The sequence below is a fragment of the Lissotriton vulgaris genome, chromosome 4_1 (genome assembly GCF_964263255.1).
Source record: "Lissotriton vulgaris chromosome 4_1, aLisVul1.2, whole genome shotgun sequence".
NCBI classification, from domain to species: domain Eukaryota; kingdom Metazoa; phylum Chordata; class Amphibia; order Caudata; family Salamandridae; genus Lissotriton; species Lissotriton vulgaris.
Genome location: NC_141691.1, coordinates 198,193,011 through 198,207,598, shown reverse-complemented (window position 1 = coordinate 198,207,598; position 14,588 = coordinate 198,193,011). Strand labels below are relative to the sequence as shown.

Sequence of the window (14,588 nt, the reverse complement as noted above, 5' to 3'; positions counted from 1 at the left end):
CTCTGTATTCATAATTGGGGGGGGGGGGATATAGCACCCATGAAATAGTAAACAAACATCCATCTTTTGCATCGGAGAGGGGCCCATGAAAATTTGGAAATCCATGTGGTCAGGCCCCTGAGCATCGGCAAAGTTCACAAGTCCAGGCAAAGATATGGTGAATCTTTGCCATGTAGAGCGCTCAGCACAACACGTTTTCAAAGATGATTCAGACTGCAGTTCCTGTTCACCAAACCCGTCTTTCTAGGGTGGGCCAGGTCCCTTTCTAAATAGGGGCAGGTGATGCTTCTTTACAGAAATCAGCGAAATTGGAAAGGTAATGAGTAGGGCCAGGTGACATTTCAATGACGCTGGCAAATATTGGTGTATTTTCGGGAATATTACGTATCACTTGTTACTCCACATTCCTGAAATTATGCCATGTCACATAATTAAGACACACTTATGGAAAAAAGACACAACAGGAGCGTGGGAACCACAGTCATTCACAGCACTTGTATTTTTGGTGTTTGTTTTAGCACAAAATGCATCTGCGTGTCCAATCGGGTTGCAAGGACTATTTCACATTAAAATATAGCGCTAATTGCCATGTTTGCATTTCATGTAATTTCGTGTACATTTCCTCAGATTTCGTACTTCCCGCGTTATGAAGCCATAGCGAATGTATAAAGACATTTTATTCAGGACATTTCTATTGGGGACTCTGTCCTTCCTTTACCTGCAACCAATCACCAAATCACATCTCATACTCCATGCAAAAAAATGTCATGAACCACTGAGAATTAGCGCATTATTGGTTATTATTAAGAGGACTACTAAAGGATTTTTGGGATCAGCTCCTGCACCTGTGACACTTATATGGTCCTAATCATTGTAACATACACTATACAGTAATACCACCACCATAAGATTGGTAAAACGACAACAAACTAACAAAAGTATGTTACTTCTTGTACCCATCCTTCAGCTTTTTTCATCGCTACCTTGAGACCTTCCTTTGCTTTTTGAATATACACGCAAGACATCTCTTGACAAATGGAAAGAGATCTTTCTAAAAGTCTGACACTGGAATGATGAAAATGTGCTCTTCATCTGAGAAGAAAAACTCCTCTCAGGACAAAACAGTGGACCTGTAACTCTCTCACTAATCTATTTTATTTGCATAGTTAAAATTAACCAGTGCATAATAACTAACTTTGTCACTATTTTCTGGTCTGGGTCAACACACATCAAAAAGACAATGGAATGGCTCTGAGGTGTGAAGAAATGTAGTCTGCACAGGACTCCTGGAGACAACGCGCAGACATCATTGAGGCAGAGATGTTATCACATAAAGCCTGGAATATTTAATGTGATGGTGAAATGGATCCAGCACCGAGAGTCCTTGGAGTCTAGCGCCAATAAACGCACTGCGTAAACCCGCAGTAAGACCGGCAGCAGCCATTATCAGGCGCATAATTAATGGTGAATTAACAGTGAAGTCCCCGGTGGCAGCTCGTAACACCAAATGCATTTACTCTCCTTACTGCCGACATGATCTATTCACGTGCACGAGGCCCATAAAACATAATGCACCAAGGCCTCTCTGAAGAAGTTTCACTGGCGGGAAACTGCCGCACAACCCGTCGTCGCAGACATCAAAACTCGCAGCAGGGGGCTGGGCTGATGGAGGTCGGGTCTCTTTGTGCTTAATGTCAAAAGCTGACATTTGTGGGAAAAGCCAATCATTACAAACATACGCAGCGGTTATAAAATAACGGGCTGTTTTAAATGTCAAACTATTTCAATTCAAATTTCAAAATGGGAGCTGCTGATAATTCCGCCAGTGCGCCTGACCTTTTGTTCTCGCGGAATCGACTCGGGCCCTACTACGGAAAACAAAGAAACTTCTAAGGCCGTCTTGTTTTGATACTGAAATTGCCTCGCGCCTGATATGAGCTATACAGGCTTCTGTGGCCAAAGGCGGAACGGGCTATCTGCTCTTGCAGTGACTCGGCTCGGGAACACGGCCTATATATTGCTTGATCCTACGGGGAATAACCTTGCCCCCATTTCTCAAGATATTGTTCCCAAACAAGGTTTTCAACTGAGGCGACGTAAACTGGATACTTATTGCAAGAAGTGGCGGGTTATCATATTAAAGAAGCATACATATTTCAGAGGCCAGGGACTTGGCTAGCGAGTGGCATGCAAGGTAGATAGATACTGCTCCAAGCACGGAACAGTTTTTATTGTGCTTCTCCAAAGGTCACTGTAGGAAAAGCAGCCAAAGTCCCAATTCCCATTGGCTCAAATATGTGCTCATTAGCTAGACACATCTAGCGCTGTCCTTTATACGGAAAACATATTCGCTCCAGCACCCAGGGGACACATGGTGATTGGCGTCACAACACATCTTAATACCCAAGCTGACGTCATCAAATAGGGCAACATTCTAGAACGCTTACTCTTGTCGATTGTTGAAGATGCAGGGCTGGGTGAAGAGAACAGTATTTTTGTTTTTCACTGGATACCACCTTTAAAGTCTCTTTCATGCAGATAGGTCAAGTTCAACGAACCCTCTCAGTGACCAGTTGCGCCAAACTTGTGATTTACTTACTTCAGCAGTAAAATAAGTTCACAAACTAAAATAGACTTCGTAAATCAGACTGGCAGGTGCCACTGCGCCGGCGTCTCATACACAGGCTTGCAGCAGCAGCATTTATTTGTGATTTCCAGTGTGCCTGCTGAGAACATTAAAGGCCATGGAGGATTTGACTGCTTGGTTTCACTTTCATGCAGGTAAAGCAGAAAGACATCTCTGGTGTGAAGGACTTGGCATTGTCACCTCCTGCAAACGTGCTGTCCAGACAAGGTTTTGTGCCTTACTTAAACAACCTTCTCAATCTGGCTTAAAAGTAATTATTTTAATGTATTTGAATAGGTGAACTCGCTAACAGAAATACGTTAAGTAGTATTACGTGGCACATTGTAATTAAAAAGTGTTCCTAATATCATGGAGAAAAAAAATGGGTCGTTGTAAGTGATAAATTAAGCAAACCTACACAGAGTAACTTAGAAATTGTAATCTTTGTGTTAGAAATTGAAAGATGAACCCAAAGAAGCAGGGCAGGAATGACGAGAGCATCAGGGTACTATATGGAGCATATTTACAAGGAGTTAACGCCACCAGAACGTCACTTTTTTCAACGCCCTGGGGGCGTTAAGTCCTTCGGCTTATTTAGAAGGCGTCATTAAGCCACTTAACGTGGCTTAATGCCGCCTTGTAAATAATGCCTCTATTCACGCTTCTCTTAGCGTGAAAGGGTCGTGGGTGTTGCAGTGGGCATTCCGCCACAACACTCAATGCTTTTTGACGCTGCCTGATATAAAAATACCACCAGTGAATACCTGGTCTCAAGCATACGATATAAGAAGAAATGTTTCATTTCTCCTCGTATTTTGCTTTTTCCATGTGTGCTCTATTCTACAGCATACATAGAAATAACAAAACTCCTGTAAAGATTCTTTATATATATAAACAATCACACTTACAACCCAAGCACCCTGGTAAAATGGCGCTAGGGTGCCTGCGCTCTGGTACTAGGTAGCTTTCTTAGCACCAGCATTAGGGGGAAACACAGGGGTGCACACTCTTGTGAATATGGTGCAACCCTGCAATTTACAACTGTCAGACCGCGGCGTAACACCGCGCTCCGACTGTTTCTTGTAAATATGCCCCTTTGTTTCCATTGCTTCCTTACTTTGACCCCTGTATTCCTGTGCCAATCTTCCTCCAGCGCACCTTTCTCTCATATTGCCCTGGAAACCTTGGTTATAGGGAAGCCAGTGGTTCTGTGTTGAAATCTGATCAAGAAACATCCATGTCCTGGCACATTGCTCCTTTGCCAGATTTCATCCTCATCGGAAATGTTGAAGTTCAAAAATGGGAAAAGGCGCCAATGTGTGCCTGATGAAGACTGGACTTCAATCACTATGATTTTCAGGTTTGTTCTAGTAACAGCTTTTTGCAGCAACTTTGGAGCGCAATCGGGAAAGCAACATTGACATGGCAGTCCCTTGGGAGCTCTCCTTGACCACAGCATCGTGCCTTAACCAGTGGGCAGATTTTGACATACAGAAAAAAACAATTTTCAGTATAAAACTCTTGATCGTGGTGAACGGTTAGGCCTTGACCAACCTGACTCCACATCCATTTGGTTTTATGGGCTGCTTATGACCCAGTCAATCACATCATAACGTAAGCAGTGGCAATTGTTTATTTTTCTAGAAAAAAAACATTTGAATGACCCCCATTAACATTTGTTGAGCCATACAGTGACAACCACCATTGGTTGACACAGAAGACCTCAGGAAAAAAACTATTATTTCAGTACAAAGCCCTACAAATTGAACAAAACAATATATCTACTCAAACAGATGCTGAAGAAGACCACTCAAATCAGTGAGATGCACTGTTCTTAGTGGAATAACAAATATCCAGATATCTAGCGATGCTTTGAAAACAAGCTAAACAAAAATACACAACACCCTGAAATGCTGAAATAAGAACATTCGATAAGATGAGTATTACTAAGGAGATAAAAAACAAACAAAAATAAGATAAGTAATAACTGTATATATATATTCACTAACCAATGACTGGGGAATGAATAATGGCGACAAAGAGAGACCTGGAAAGCAGATTTCTCAGTGATATGGTTTGGTTCTTGACAAAAACCAGGCACACTTCCTTATTTACTGCCACAAATTTGAGGGATGCCATAACTTCTTCAATGCAGAATTTAGTCAAAGGAGCACTAACTCTTTAAAGAAAAGGACGAATAGAACAACTGCTTTCTGGTTGGGGAAAGCCCAGTGTTGGCCGAAAAAAAGCCCAAATACCTCATTGACTGAAGTCACCAGGGGCACCAGCTACTACCAGTGGATTGCCCTTTGGCACCACTGGCACTGTCCTTGCAACCTTAAGTCTGAGGCCCCAAGGGATGTATTAGACCTAACAGCTTTAGAGTGGTCTTCCCCCAAATTCTTGCCATCTTCTTCTAATGTTCTGAGCTCGTTTTTCCTGGCATTAGGACTCTGCACACTTTACCACTGCTAACTAGTGCTAAAGTGGATGTGATCTCTCCCCTACCTAATTGGCATATTTAATTTAGTTATTAGTCCATAGTAAAGGGCACTGCATGTGCCCAGGGTCTGTAAATTAAATGCTGCTAGTGGACTCTCTGCAAAAACAACAATTGATGGACAGAATACAGAACAATGTCATACATTCACCCCAGTACAGGGATATGGGCCTAAATCCATAGTTTTCTTTGCTCCCCATACTATTCCAGTTTGAACCCAGCCGTATGGAAATCACTCTTGACCCTGCGCCCAATGGAAGCAGTCCTGCCCAAACTGCCAGGCCAGGTCCTCCCTAGACTGGAAACAAGCATCCTAGGTCCGCTTTCGGGGTTTCACCCCTCATCAACCAGGATAACTTAGCTCCAGTGGTGTGGAGAGCGCTGGACCCACGTCTGGGCATACCCGTCCCACTCTGGGTCAAAAACAACAATTGATGGAGAGAATGCAGAACAATGTTATGCATTCACCCCAGGACAAAGATCTGGGCCTATATCCATAGTTTATTTGCTAGCCATGCCATTCTAGTTTGAACCCAGCCATATGCAAATCAGCCATGACCATGTGGATATGGCCAGGTCTAAAGTGGGGTGGCATGGTGAGCAAAAGAATGATGGATTTAAACCAGATCTTTGTTGGCTGGGGTGAATGTTTTGATTTGTTCTGCATTCCGTCCATCAATTGTATGTCTTTTGCTTCCATGCCCTAAGTGCACTGGGTATGCCCAGACGTGGGTCCCGGGCTCACTGTGCCACTGGATTCAAGCTATCCTGGCTGATGAGGGGTGAAACTCTGAAACCGGTCCTAGGATGCTTGTTTCCGGTCCAGGGACGACCTGGCTAGGCAGTTCGGGCTGAACTGTTTCCATAAGGCACAGGGTCAAGATTGATTTGCATATAGCCAGGTCTAAACTGGGGTGGCATGGTGAACAAAGAATGATGGATTTAACCCAGATCTCTTGACTGGGGGTGAATGTTTTGATTTGTTCTGCATTCCGTCCATCAATTGTGTGTCTTTTGCTAGTGGGATAACAGCACTGTTTGTGTTACCCACTTAAGTAGCCCTCTAACCATGTCTCAGGTCTGCCAATACAGGGTTGTGTATGCAGTGTCCACTGCCATTTCCACCTGCTAAAATAAACATTTGCAAGGCCCAAAACTTCCTTTTTTATAAACATGTCACCCCTAAGCAAGGCCCTGGACAACCCAGAGGGAAGTGTGCAATGTATTTAAAGGGCAGGACATGTACTTTTCAGTTTTACATGTTCTGGTAGTGAAAAATTATTTTTTCATTGCTGCAAGGCCTATAGCTCCCATAAGAAAACATTGGGATTACCGTACTACATTACATAACTGTAATTTTGAAATGATTAGATGTAACTGATTCAAGTTTGGTGTCTATCCAAATTTCAAATCCTAACTTATGGCAAAGTTAAATTTTAAATTACAATTCTGAAAATGCCGCTTTTAGTAAGGTGGTATTTTCTTGCTTTAGCCATTTGGTGCGAGAGCTTGGCTCTGATCACATGACTGGGTATAGATGGTAGTAGGACTTTTTGTATTCCTCCTAGACAGCCACACACAATGGAAGCTTAGCTGCATGTCAATGGGCCATCTCTGTCAAGATGGGAGGAAGTAGCAGGGCCCAGCGTCACTTTCACCTGAATAGGCTGTGTCCTGCCCACACAAAAAGGACTGCATACCTCCTACAATCAGTCTGGAGCCAGGGCTGAAAGAGAAGGCATCTGTGCACTTCAAAGGAATGTCATTAAAGTCTCCCCACTTCAAAGGCACCAAAGAGTTTAAGAACTGCACTTCAGACACCACCACTTCAGTACACTTATGGACCTGTGCATACTCTGCAAGGAAGAAGAACTGCTGTGCTGCAGAAAGGACTGCCTCTCTGAAGTACTGTTGTCCAGCTGGGCTGACCTGCTGCCTGCTGTCTTCTTGCCTGGGGAGGAAAACTGTACCTGGAGCCCATATTGAACCCGAACCCCAGAGCCACTTAAAGGGCTAGTCTGCTGACCTCCTGATCTGAGCCTCAGGGACATAAGAGGCTCCTGACAGCTCTTAGACCAGTCTTTAACAAGTTCATGACCCCCAAGAGGCACCTCTAAAGTTCTGGGCCCTTGGTGTGGTTCTCGAGCTCTTAATGTCAAACGTTTCGGCTCTTCATGACCACGAACTGGCCCATTCACACCGAAACCATGCCGCTCGCACTGAAAATCAGCATGCGCCAATGCAAGTTTGTCTCTTCACACAGCAAGCTTAGTCCGTCCACATGGAATGCAACCGCGATGCTCCAGCACAGCCCTCCACAACGCCTGGCATGGTTTTTGCACCCCTCCGATCATTGCCTGAGATACTCCCCTTGCTCCCTGCGAACATCCTTCCTGCAAACGGGACTCATGACACAGAACTTGAGAAGGTAAAACTTCAGCTGGACTTATGTGGGACTGTAAATGATCCGCGCTCTATTGCAGTTTGGCCTGAACTTTTTACTTTGAACCGGTCTAGCACGACCAGATAGCCGTGGATGGGATTTTCTGTATACAGGTGCTATTTTACAGTTTATTCATTGAATAATCATAACTCCGGTTCAAATTATTGGATTCTTGTCATTTTAGTCTTGTTTTATTTATTACATGTTGCCTTATTTTTTGTAACCTGGTATGAGATCTTTCTGTGTGGTGTTTTCAATGTGTTTCTGTTTGACGTTTTGCACAACTACTTTACACATTGCCTTTTAAGTTAAGTCTGACTGCTCTGGCCCCCTAGTAGCATTTAATTTAGAGACCATGGGCACATGTAGTGCCCCTTTACAAGTAAACTAAATGAGCCAATCAGGTTTAAGCCAATGTTACCATGTTTTAGGGAAAGACCACAAGCGTGTTAGTACTGGTTAACAGGGGTAAAGTGCGCAGAGTCCTAAGGCCAGCAAAAACATAGTCTGTAAAAACAGGAGGGCCAAAGTCAAAACAATAGGAGGAAACCACGCCAAGGATGCCAGGTCTAACATTAGACTTGGACAATGGCATTCGGACGATCACAGGTAGAGACAGCTCTACTGCACTGTCAGTGCTCGGATTCCTGGCCAACACCCACGGTAGACACCTCTTTCAGGACTCATCTAGCCCTCGCCTTATACTACCGGATGCCTATTCACACCATCCAGCCCTCACAAAGACACCAGGGAGAGTCATCACACTGACAGGACTTGAGCAGCTGCTGCCCAGAAACGCACAGAGGAAAATGGGCATGTCTTCTCCAGCTAAAAAGTACCAGCCAATAGAAATACGCGGAAAAGTATCAAATATTACTCTAGTTTAGTTATATGTAGTATTCTCACAAATTAGTTGCAGTGCTCATTTGATAATAAGGCATAGGTGTGTTTCCTTTTGTGTAGTGGCAACATGTTTTCAAGCAGGCCCCTGATTTCTGCCTTTCCAGACTTGGACATGGTTATGAATGGAAATGATTGTCTTTTTCCATAGATTTTTGTGTATTAAAGGCACTCTACGATTGTTAATGGCCCTATACGTCAGCTGGGGCCTGTGGTATGATGTATTTTCTGCTGTTGGTGGATGCCAATGCTGTTCTGCACAATAGGATGGCCCTAAATTCGGGATTGGTAGGAGGGCTTGGACTGCCCGAGAGGGCGGCGTAGCTTGACCTTCTGCTCATGCCATTGAACTGCTTCTTCTCATGCTTTCCCTCAAGGTATACCTCAGGGAACCTTGCAATGTTATTTCAGCACTTTACGGTGGCTGGTTAGTAAATGCGTGGGGAATAAAATAGACTCGCACTCTGCGTGAGCAATTTTTCATTTATATTTAAAGCCTCAGTTTTTCTTACATGTGTTATTTCACTTCCTGTGGTGTCATCAAGAGCAAATGTCACATGACACTTCCTGTGACATCATTAGAGTGTGCAATGTCACTTCCAGTATACCTGGCATATTTGTGAATGGAATAATTGCCAGCTTAAGTCCAAATCAGGGCGTAAAAGAGCCACACCTTACATTTTTAGAATGCAAGTGAACAACTGCATGTCGGATTTTTTTTCACGCATGCGCGCCATAACGGTGAGTTGATGAAGTTGTGCGTCCCCCTGGCGATTTTCGGTCACGAGGAGGACATCCGGTGAGATTTTTCCAACGCGGGCGATCGAGACTATTTGATCAGAAAGCTGCCGCCCGCGTAGAAAATCTACTTGAGTGGTAACAAAACCAACTCAATCAGCTGCGCCCTCTAGTGCTCTGAACGGTGCCGTTCACGCTGATTGATGTCAGAGGATGTTACACTTTGAGGCACTTGTTGGCCTGAAAAAGAAAGGGGAGTGGGCAGAAGGAGAAAAAGAGAGAAGGAAAGAAAGAATGAGGGAGGAGTACAGAGAAGGATCTCTAGGGAGAGAGGGGCAGAAAAAAAGGGAGAGGAAGTGGGAGAAGAGGTGAAGAAAAGGGGTCGAAGAGGTAGTGGGCATGCGAGAGGGCGGGGTGAACCACTCTTCCCGAAGGCAATCTTTGTATTGAGAGCAAGAGTCTTTTGTTTAAAAAGTGACGTTTTCTAAATGCAGAAACCCTACTTCCGGGTTCAGCGTTCTCCTCCAGTCTGCTCACAGAACATAATTCGGGTTTTCGCTCCACCATTTGAACTCCATGTGGATCAGGATCGTACAATAAATGCGCACTGAAAGTGAGTTTAAATGCATTTATTTTCAGGCGCACGGTTCTCTAAAGCATGTAGCCGCCTTAAAGCTCATGACTTGCCCTATGTGGTTCCAATATATTTCTGTATTTCACTCTGAGCAAATATTGATTGTTGTATCGATGGGAGATTTGAGAAGCCCTTTCAAACTTGAAATGGGAGCGAGTCTTGCACAGCATTTACAGAGCCAGACAATCCATTAAAGCAGCGCTTTGTCTTTAAGCTTCAATTATTTGCCTGTGTGAAATAAATAGGAGGTTACAAGCTCACCACAATATGGTTTTCAGCCTCCATTCCTGTATTGGCACACAGAAAAGTTTAATTCTAGGCTTGATTCCTACTTGTTGGAACAAAAAATGAAGCACAGACTCTAAACATGGAATAAAGATTAAAATGCATCAGCTATTTATTATATATTGCTTCATACCGCACATCTGCTCTTATAAGAGATGCAAGGGGTGTTGCTGTAAAAGCTGTCCAGATTTTCAGATCAAAAAAATACATAGTTTGGGCTGTTTTCCAAGGACAGGTTTGTGATTCCCGGCCTTGGGGCCTGGGCTCTGGATTCCCCCCTCATTAAATCCTGCTGTGCCACCTGAATGAGGTCAGGCAACACTCCAGGAGACTCTTTTAAACAAGTGAACTAGGTCCCTGCTGTGATCAGAGTGCTGTGCGAACGCGAGCCTTCACAGCACAGTGATAAATGTGTGTCAGCTCAAAACCGGGACATGTATTTGTTTGTGTGAAAGGTGATTTGACACTGGGACAGTCCTCGAAAACCCGGGACTGTCCAGGTTAATTCGGGATGTCTGGTCACCATATGCTGTCACCCAAAATTAATGGGACTCACTTTAATGGTCTTGAAAAAATGGACAACCGGGTGTTCCTTGCTTAGAACTGAACAATTAGCACACAACAATGAAGTGAGAACCTGCTTTACCGTCTGAAACAAAATCTTTGGGCCCGATTCACAATTTCTTTTGTTTTGAGTAGGCGCGACATGCTCGTGTACTTTTCCTAATTTACTAAATTCCAGGAGTACGGCAGGAATACTCTTGGATATCCATCAGTAGGGCAACTAGAGCCAAATTTAGGGGCGAGGGGCTGAAAAATATTTCGGGGGTACTAATTCTTCCAACCATAGGCAGGGTGGCTGTAAGAAGGGGTGAACACACAACAAAAAACTCATTTACAAGTAAATCGTCTTTTAAAGACCTGTTAAGTACTCGGTGCGGCTGCAATTAGATGCTTGCCAGCCCGCCAAGCTGTCTCCGCCCGGGCTGAAGCCCCCTGAGCCCAATGGGTGTTGCGCGCCTGCTATCCATGAACACTACAATAGTAAGTCATCACAAAACCTTTGTGACTCAGGCCTTTTGCATGCTCTTTTCAATGACTGGACAGCCATTTCTAATTACATAGAGATAATACACCTGATTCTCCTGAGACATACAATGTAGACAGGCCTTTTTAGTGCATATATTTATGATTACATTTTCAGTTGTAGAACTTGACTGATATTGTTTATTCCATCGTCCCCTCTCGATCACCTTGATCAGGACTCTTTATCGTCCAGACAGCGCCCAAGTACCTTCCTCCTCGAGAACTGGAATGCCTCAAAGCTCTACTGAATATCATTAGATAAACAGCAAAAAATAATTTCGTAATTTAGTAAAGACCTTGACCCGTACAATGTGAAAGGGATTGACGGGTAGAAAAAGCTTGATCCAAAATGTAATACCCAAAAGAACGGCATTTTCTATTATGGAACAACTAGGTTAATTGTTCGAGAAGGCCACCTAGACCACATTTTTTGTTTAATTTGTGAATATCCTTGATTTCAATCTACAAGAGGTGTACATTTTTTTTTAAATTGTGACCTGAGGATAAACCGTTACTGGATTTTCAAGGCACGTCAACTTTCATTCTGAGTTTCCTTCCTCTATGCCTGATTAAACAATCATTAGTAGATCTAATAGGTTTTACCTAGGTCAGCATCATGGCTGTGCCCCATGGCTGAAAGTAAATTTAGAAAAATTCACTATGACGTAGCCAGTGCTGGTGCCAATTCACGGGGCTTTTTTTCAGTCCTGATAAGCAAGCAAACACACGGGAAGGGGGTGGTGGTTTGGGCAATCAGCGATGATGGGGAGCAGGTGGGGCAAAGGGGGGAGCAACACAGAGAAGGAGTGGGTGGGAGTGGGAAGAAGCACCACAGACAAGGGGCGTGGAAGGGGATGGGAAGAAAAACTAGTACCTCAATCACAGCAAGAGCAGCGGATGGCTAGGAATCAAGAGGAATTAAGCTATGCTTGGTCCATGCTCCAGAGAAAGAAAAGGAAATGACGCCAGCCACATGCTGGTCAATTATGAAGCAACAAAGAAGAGTGGTAATGAAGCCAATAAATGCTAAGCATTTGGTGGGCTCCAAGCCCTTTATTGTAAACCATACCTGTTGCAGCAACAGCAAATGCGCTGTTGGCAGGCAAAACCAGAAAAGTTGTTGGCTGAAACAATATGAAATCTACACACATGGTCTTACACTCCTGCATTGCATAAATTGCCAACTTTCATGGAGTTCATAAAAAATATGAAACATACTTCAAGGAATCTGCAGCATACTTGTATTTGTTTCTATATGTGAAACATGTTTCTCATTGGAGGAATGCCTTTCTCTGGACCCCCTTCGATTGGGGACAAATACCCTTCCCATTCCCACCCTGAAAATAAATGTACCCCTTCCACTAACAGAAAGAAATCTACAACTGCTGTCAGGGTGGGGCAAATGAGGAATAAGGTTTTGCCCTGGTCGATTAGGTGTGCAAGTAGTTTGGTGAAGTTGGTTCTCTTTGTCCAAATATATGATCAGGTGAAGATGGAAGGAAAACCTTTAATGCTCAGTAAGATCATATGTTGCCAACATTTTTACTGGTGTAACAAAAAAATAAAAGCATATTATTCTTGCATCTCTTTTTCTTTAAGCCTAATAGGTAATATAGTAAAAAAGACACTATTTTAAGGTCTTATTCAAACGGAACACTGTGGCAGCATCAGGTGAAAATGAGACGGACAGCGCTTTTAGACATAAGTATAATCATGGCTACTGACACTGTAGGATTTGTCCTTGCAGCAGGCTTTACATATGTTTTCCATATTCTGGTGCCACAATACATGGGGATGGCTTGGTACTTGGGATTTTCAGGGCAAACACAGGATTGTTGGGAGAAGTAGGACCATTGATGTTCAATTTGGTGTTTGACCACGCTCTACTCTAATTTCTATGGCACCTCCTAATGTCATATATTCTACCACAAATGTGGAAAAAATACATTAGCTCCCTCCTCTGTTATCTAGTTACAGAAAAAATAGCGCAGTCTCCATCAATTTTTGTCCTGATGCAAAACTTTGTAACATGTCTTTTGTATGTGAACAGCGCCTCACTTGGCAACCCCTGGAACTGCAGAGCATCTCTAACTCTGCTGCAACACTTACCACTTTGTGGATTCAGGATATGATGCTGATTTAAGGACCAGCCTCCCAGGTTTGAAGCATCCATTTCGAATCCCTGTAAAGTTACTGTCCTTTTCTCCCACAATATGAAATCAGGACATGGCTCATATTCATATCCCACGGACACTGAAAAAGAACAAATGACACAATAATTCAGCCTGATTTTGCATAAAATATGTGTCTATCAAACGTGCTATGTATGTTGGATGATTTTAAGGTAAAAGAGTTGCTATAGCCCCTGCTATATACTTTGAATCACATCCTAATAATATATTATTATAAGACTAATAATATATTATTATAAGAAACCACTAGCTAGGCCCACATTACAAATGGCTCTGTGCATTGCCGCATTTTGAGAGGCAATAAAATTCGCATCCTGGCATTTGATTTTCATGGCTATGGTTTAAATGTTGATCATAAAAAACATGAAAGTCACTTTGTTTAGCAATTGTTCTGGGTGTAATAATGAACAAAAGTGATGTAATCTCCAGTTAATTTGGATTGTTACATTTAATGTATTTTATAAAACACAATATTCAATCCAAAGGGTTTTTTTAAGGGCGCCCAACAGTAACTAAAGTTGGAACGGATTATAAAAACACAAAAGGCAATTTACTACAGTAGACATGAAACTATATTCCGAGTAAATTTGTTATACTTTTAGAATCTTTTTAGAAATGCAGAAGTTACTGCATCAGCCATTTATGGATTTAGTAAATGTAAAAGGTGTAAATTGACACAAGCCTAAATGTGTCTTCCAGGTGCAAATGCATTTTATGACTTTGTAATTATTTTTTCTCCATAAAAAAATGTTTTTTTAATGAAAACCCCTTTTCCTTTATCCTCACCAGTTTTTGGTTGTCTCCCCTCACCATTTTCATCCTGGACACAGATATATCTATGCCCTTCACAGTGGTGAGTCTCCAGCCATATATTGAGTTGAAATGTGTCTGCCAAAGGTTTGTGAATATCCACTAGCTTGCAGATGACCCAGTCCTAGAGCACTCAAAATCCACTCCTTGGAGAAAACGTACTCACTCGTAGTATTAGATCACACTGGTGTAACATCAGATTTAATCAATTTAACTTACAATTTATATTTTACAGAAACAAAATGTGACTTCGTAGTCCTAAATGAAGGGATTTATTACTTTTGTATTAACTGGTGTCTTCAAAGATTGTCAAGTTTGTATTCAACCTATTTAGGTCTTCTGTCATGCTTGTCCTCAAACTCTGAAACTCAAAT

The 14,588-nt window shown here is 42.8% G+C and overlaps 1 protein-coding gene across 1 annotated transcript in view; it reads right to left on the bottom strand.

Annotated features, from left to right (window-relative positions):
• The window catches only part of TENM1 (teneurin transmembrane protein 1), a 1,327,579-nt gene that overhangs the window by 411,030 nt on the left and 901,961 nt on the right, over positions 1–14,588 (bottom strand). The window contains exon 19 of the mRNA XM_086918499.1: positions 13,322–13,465. Within this exon, the coding sequence (XP_086774625.1) occupies positions 13,322–13,465 (144 nt within the window). The remainder of the gene's footprint in view (positions 1–13,321; positions 13,466–14,588) is intronic.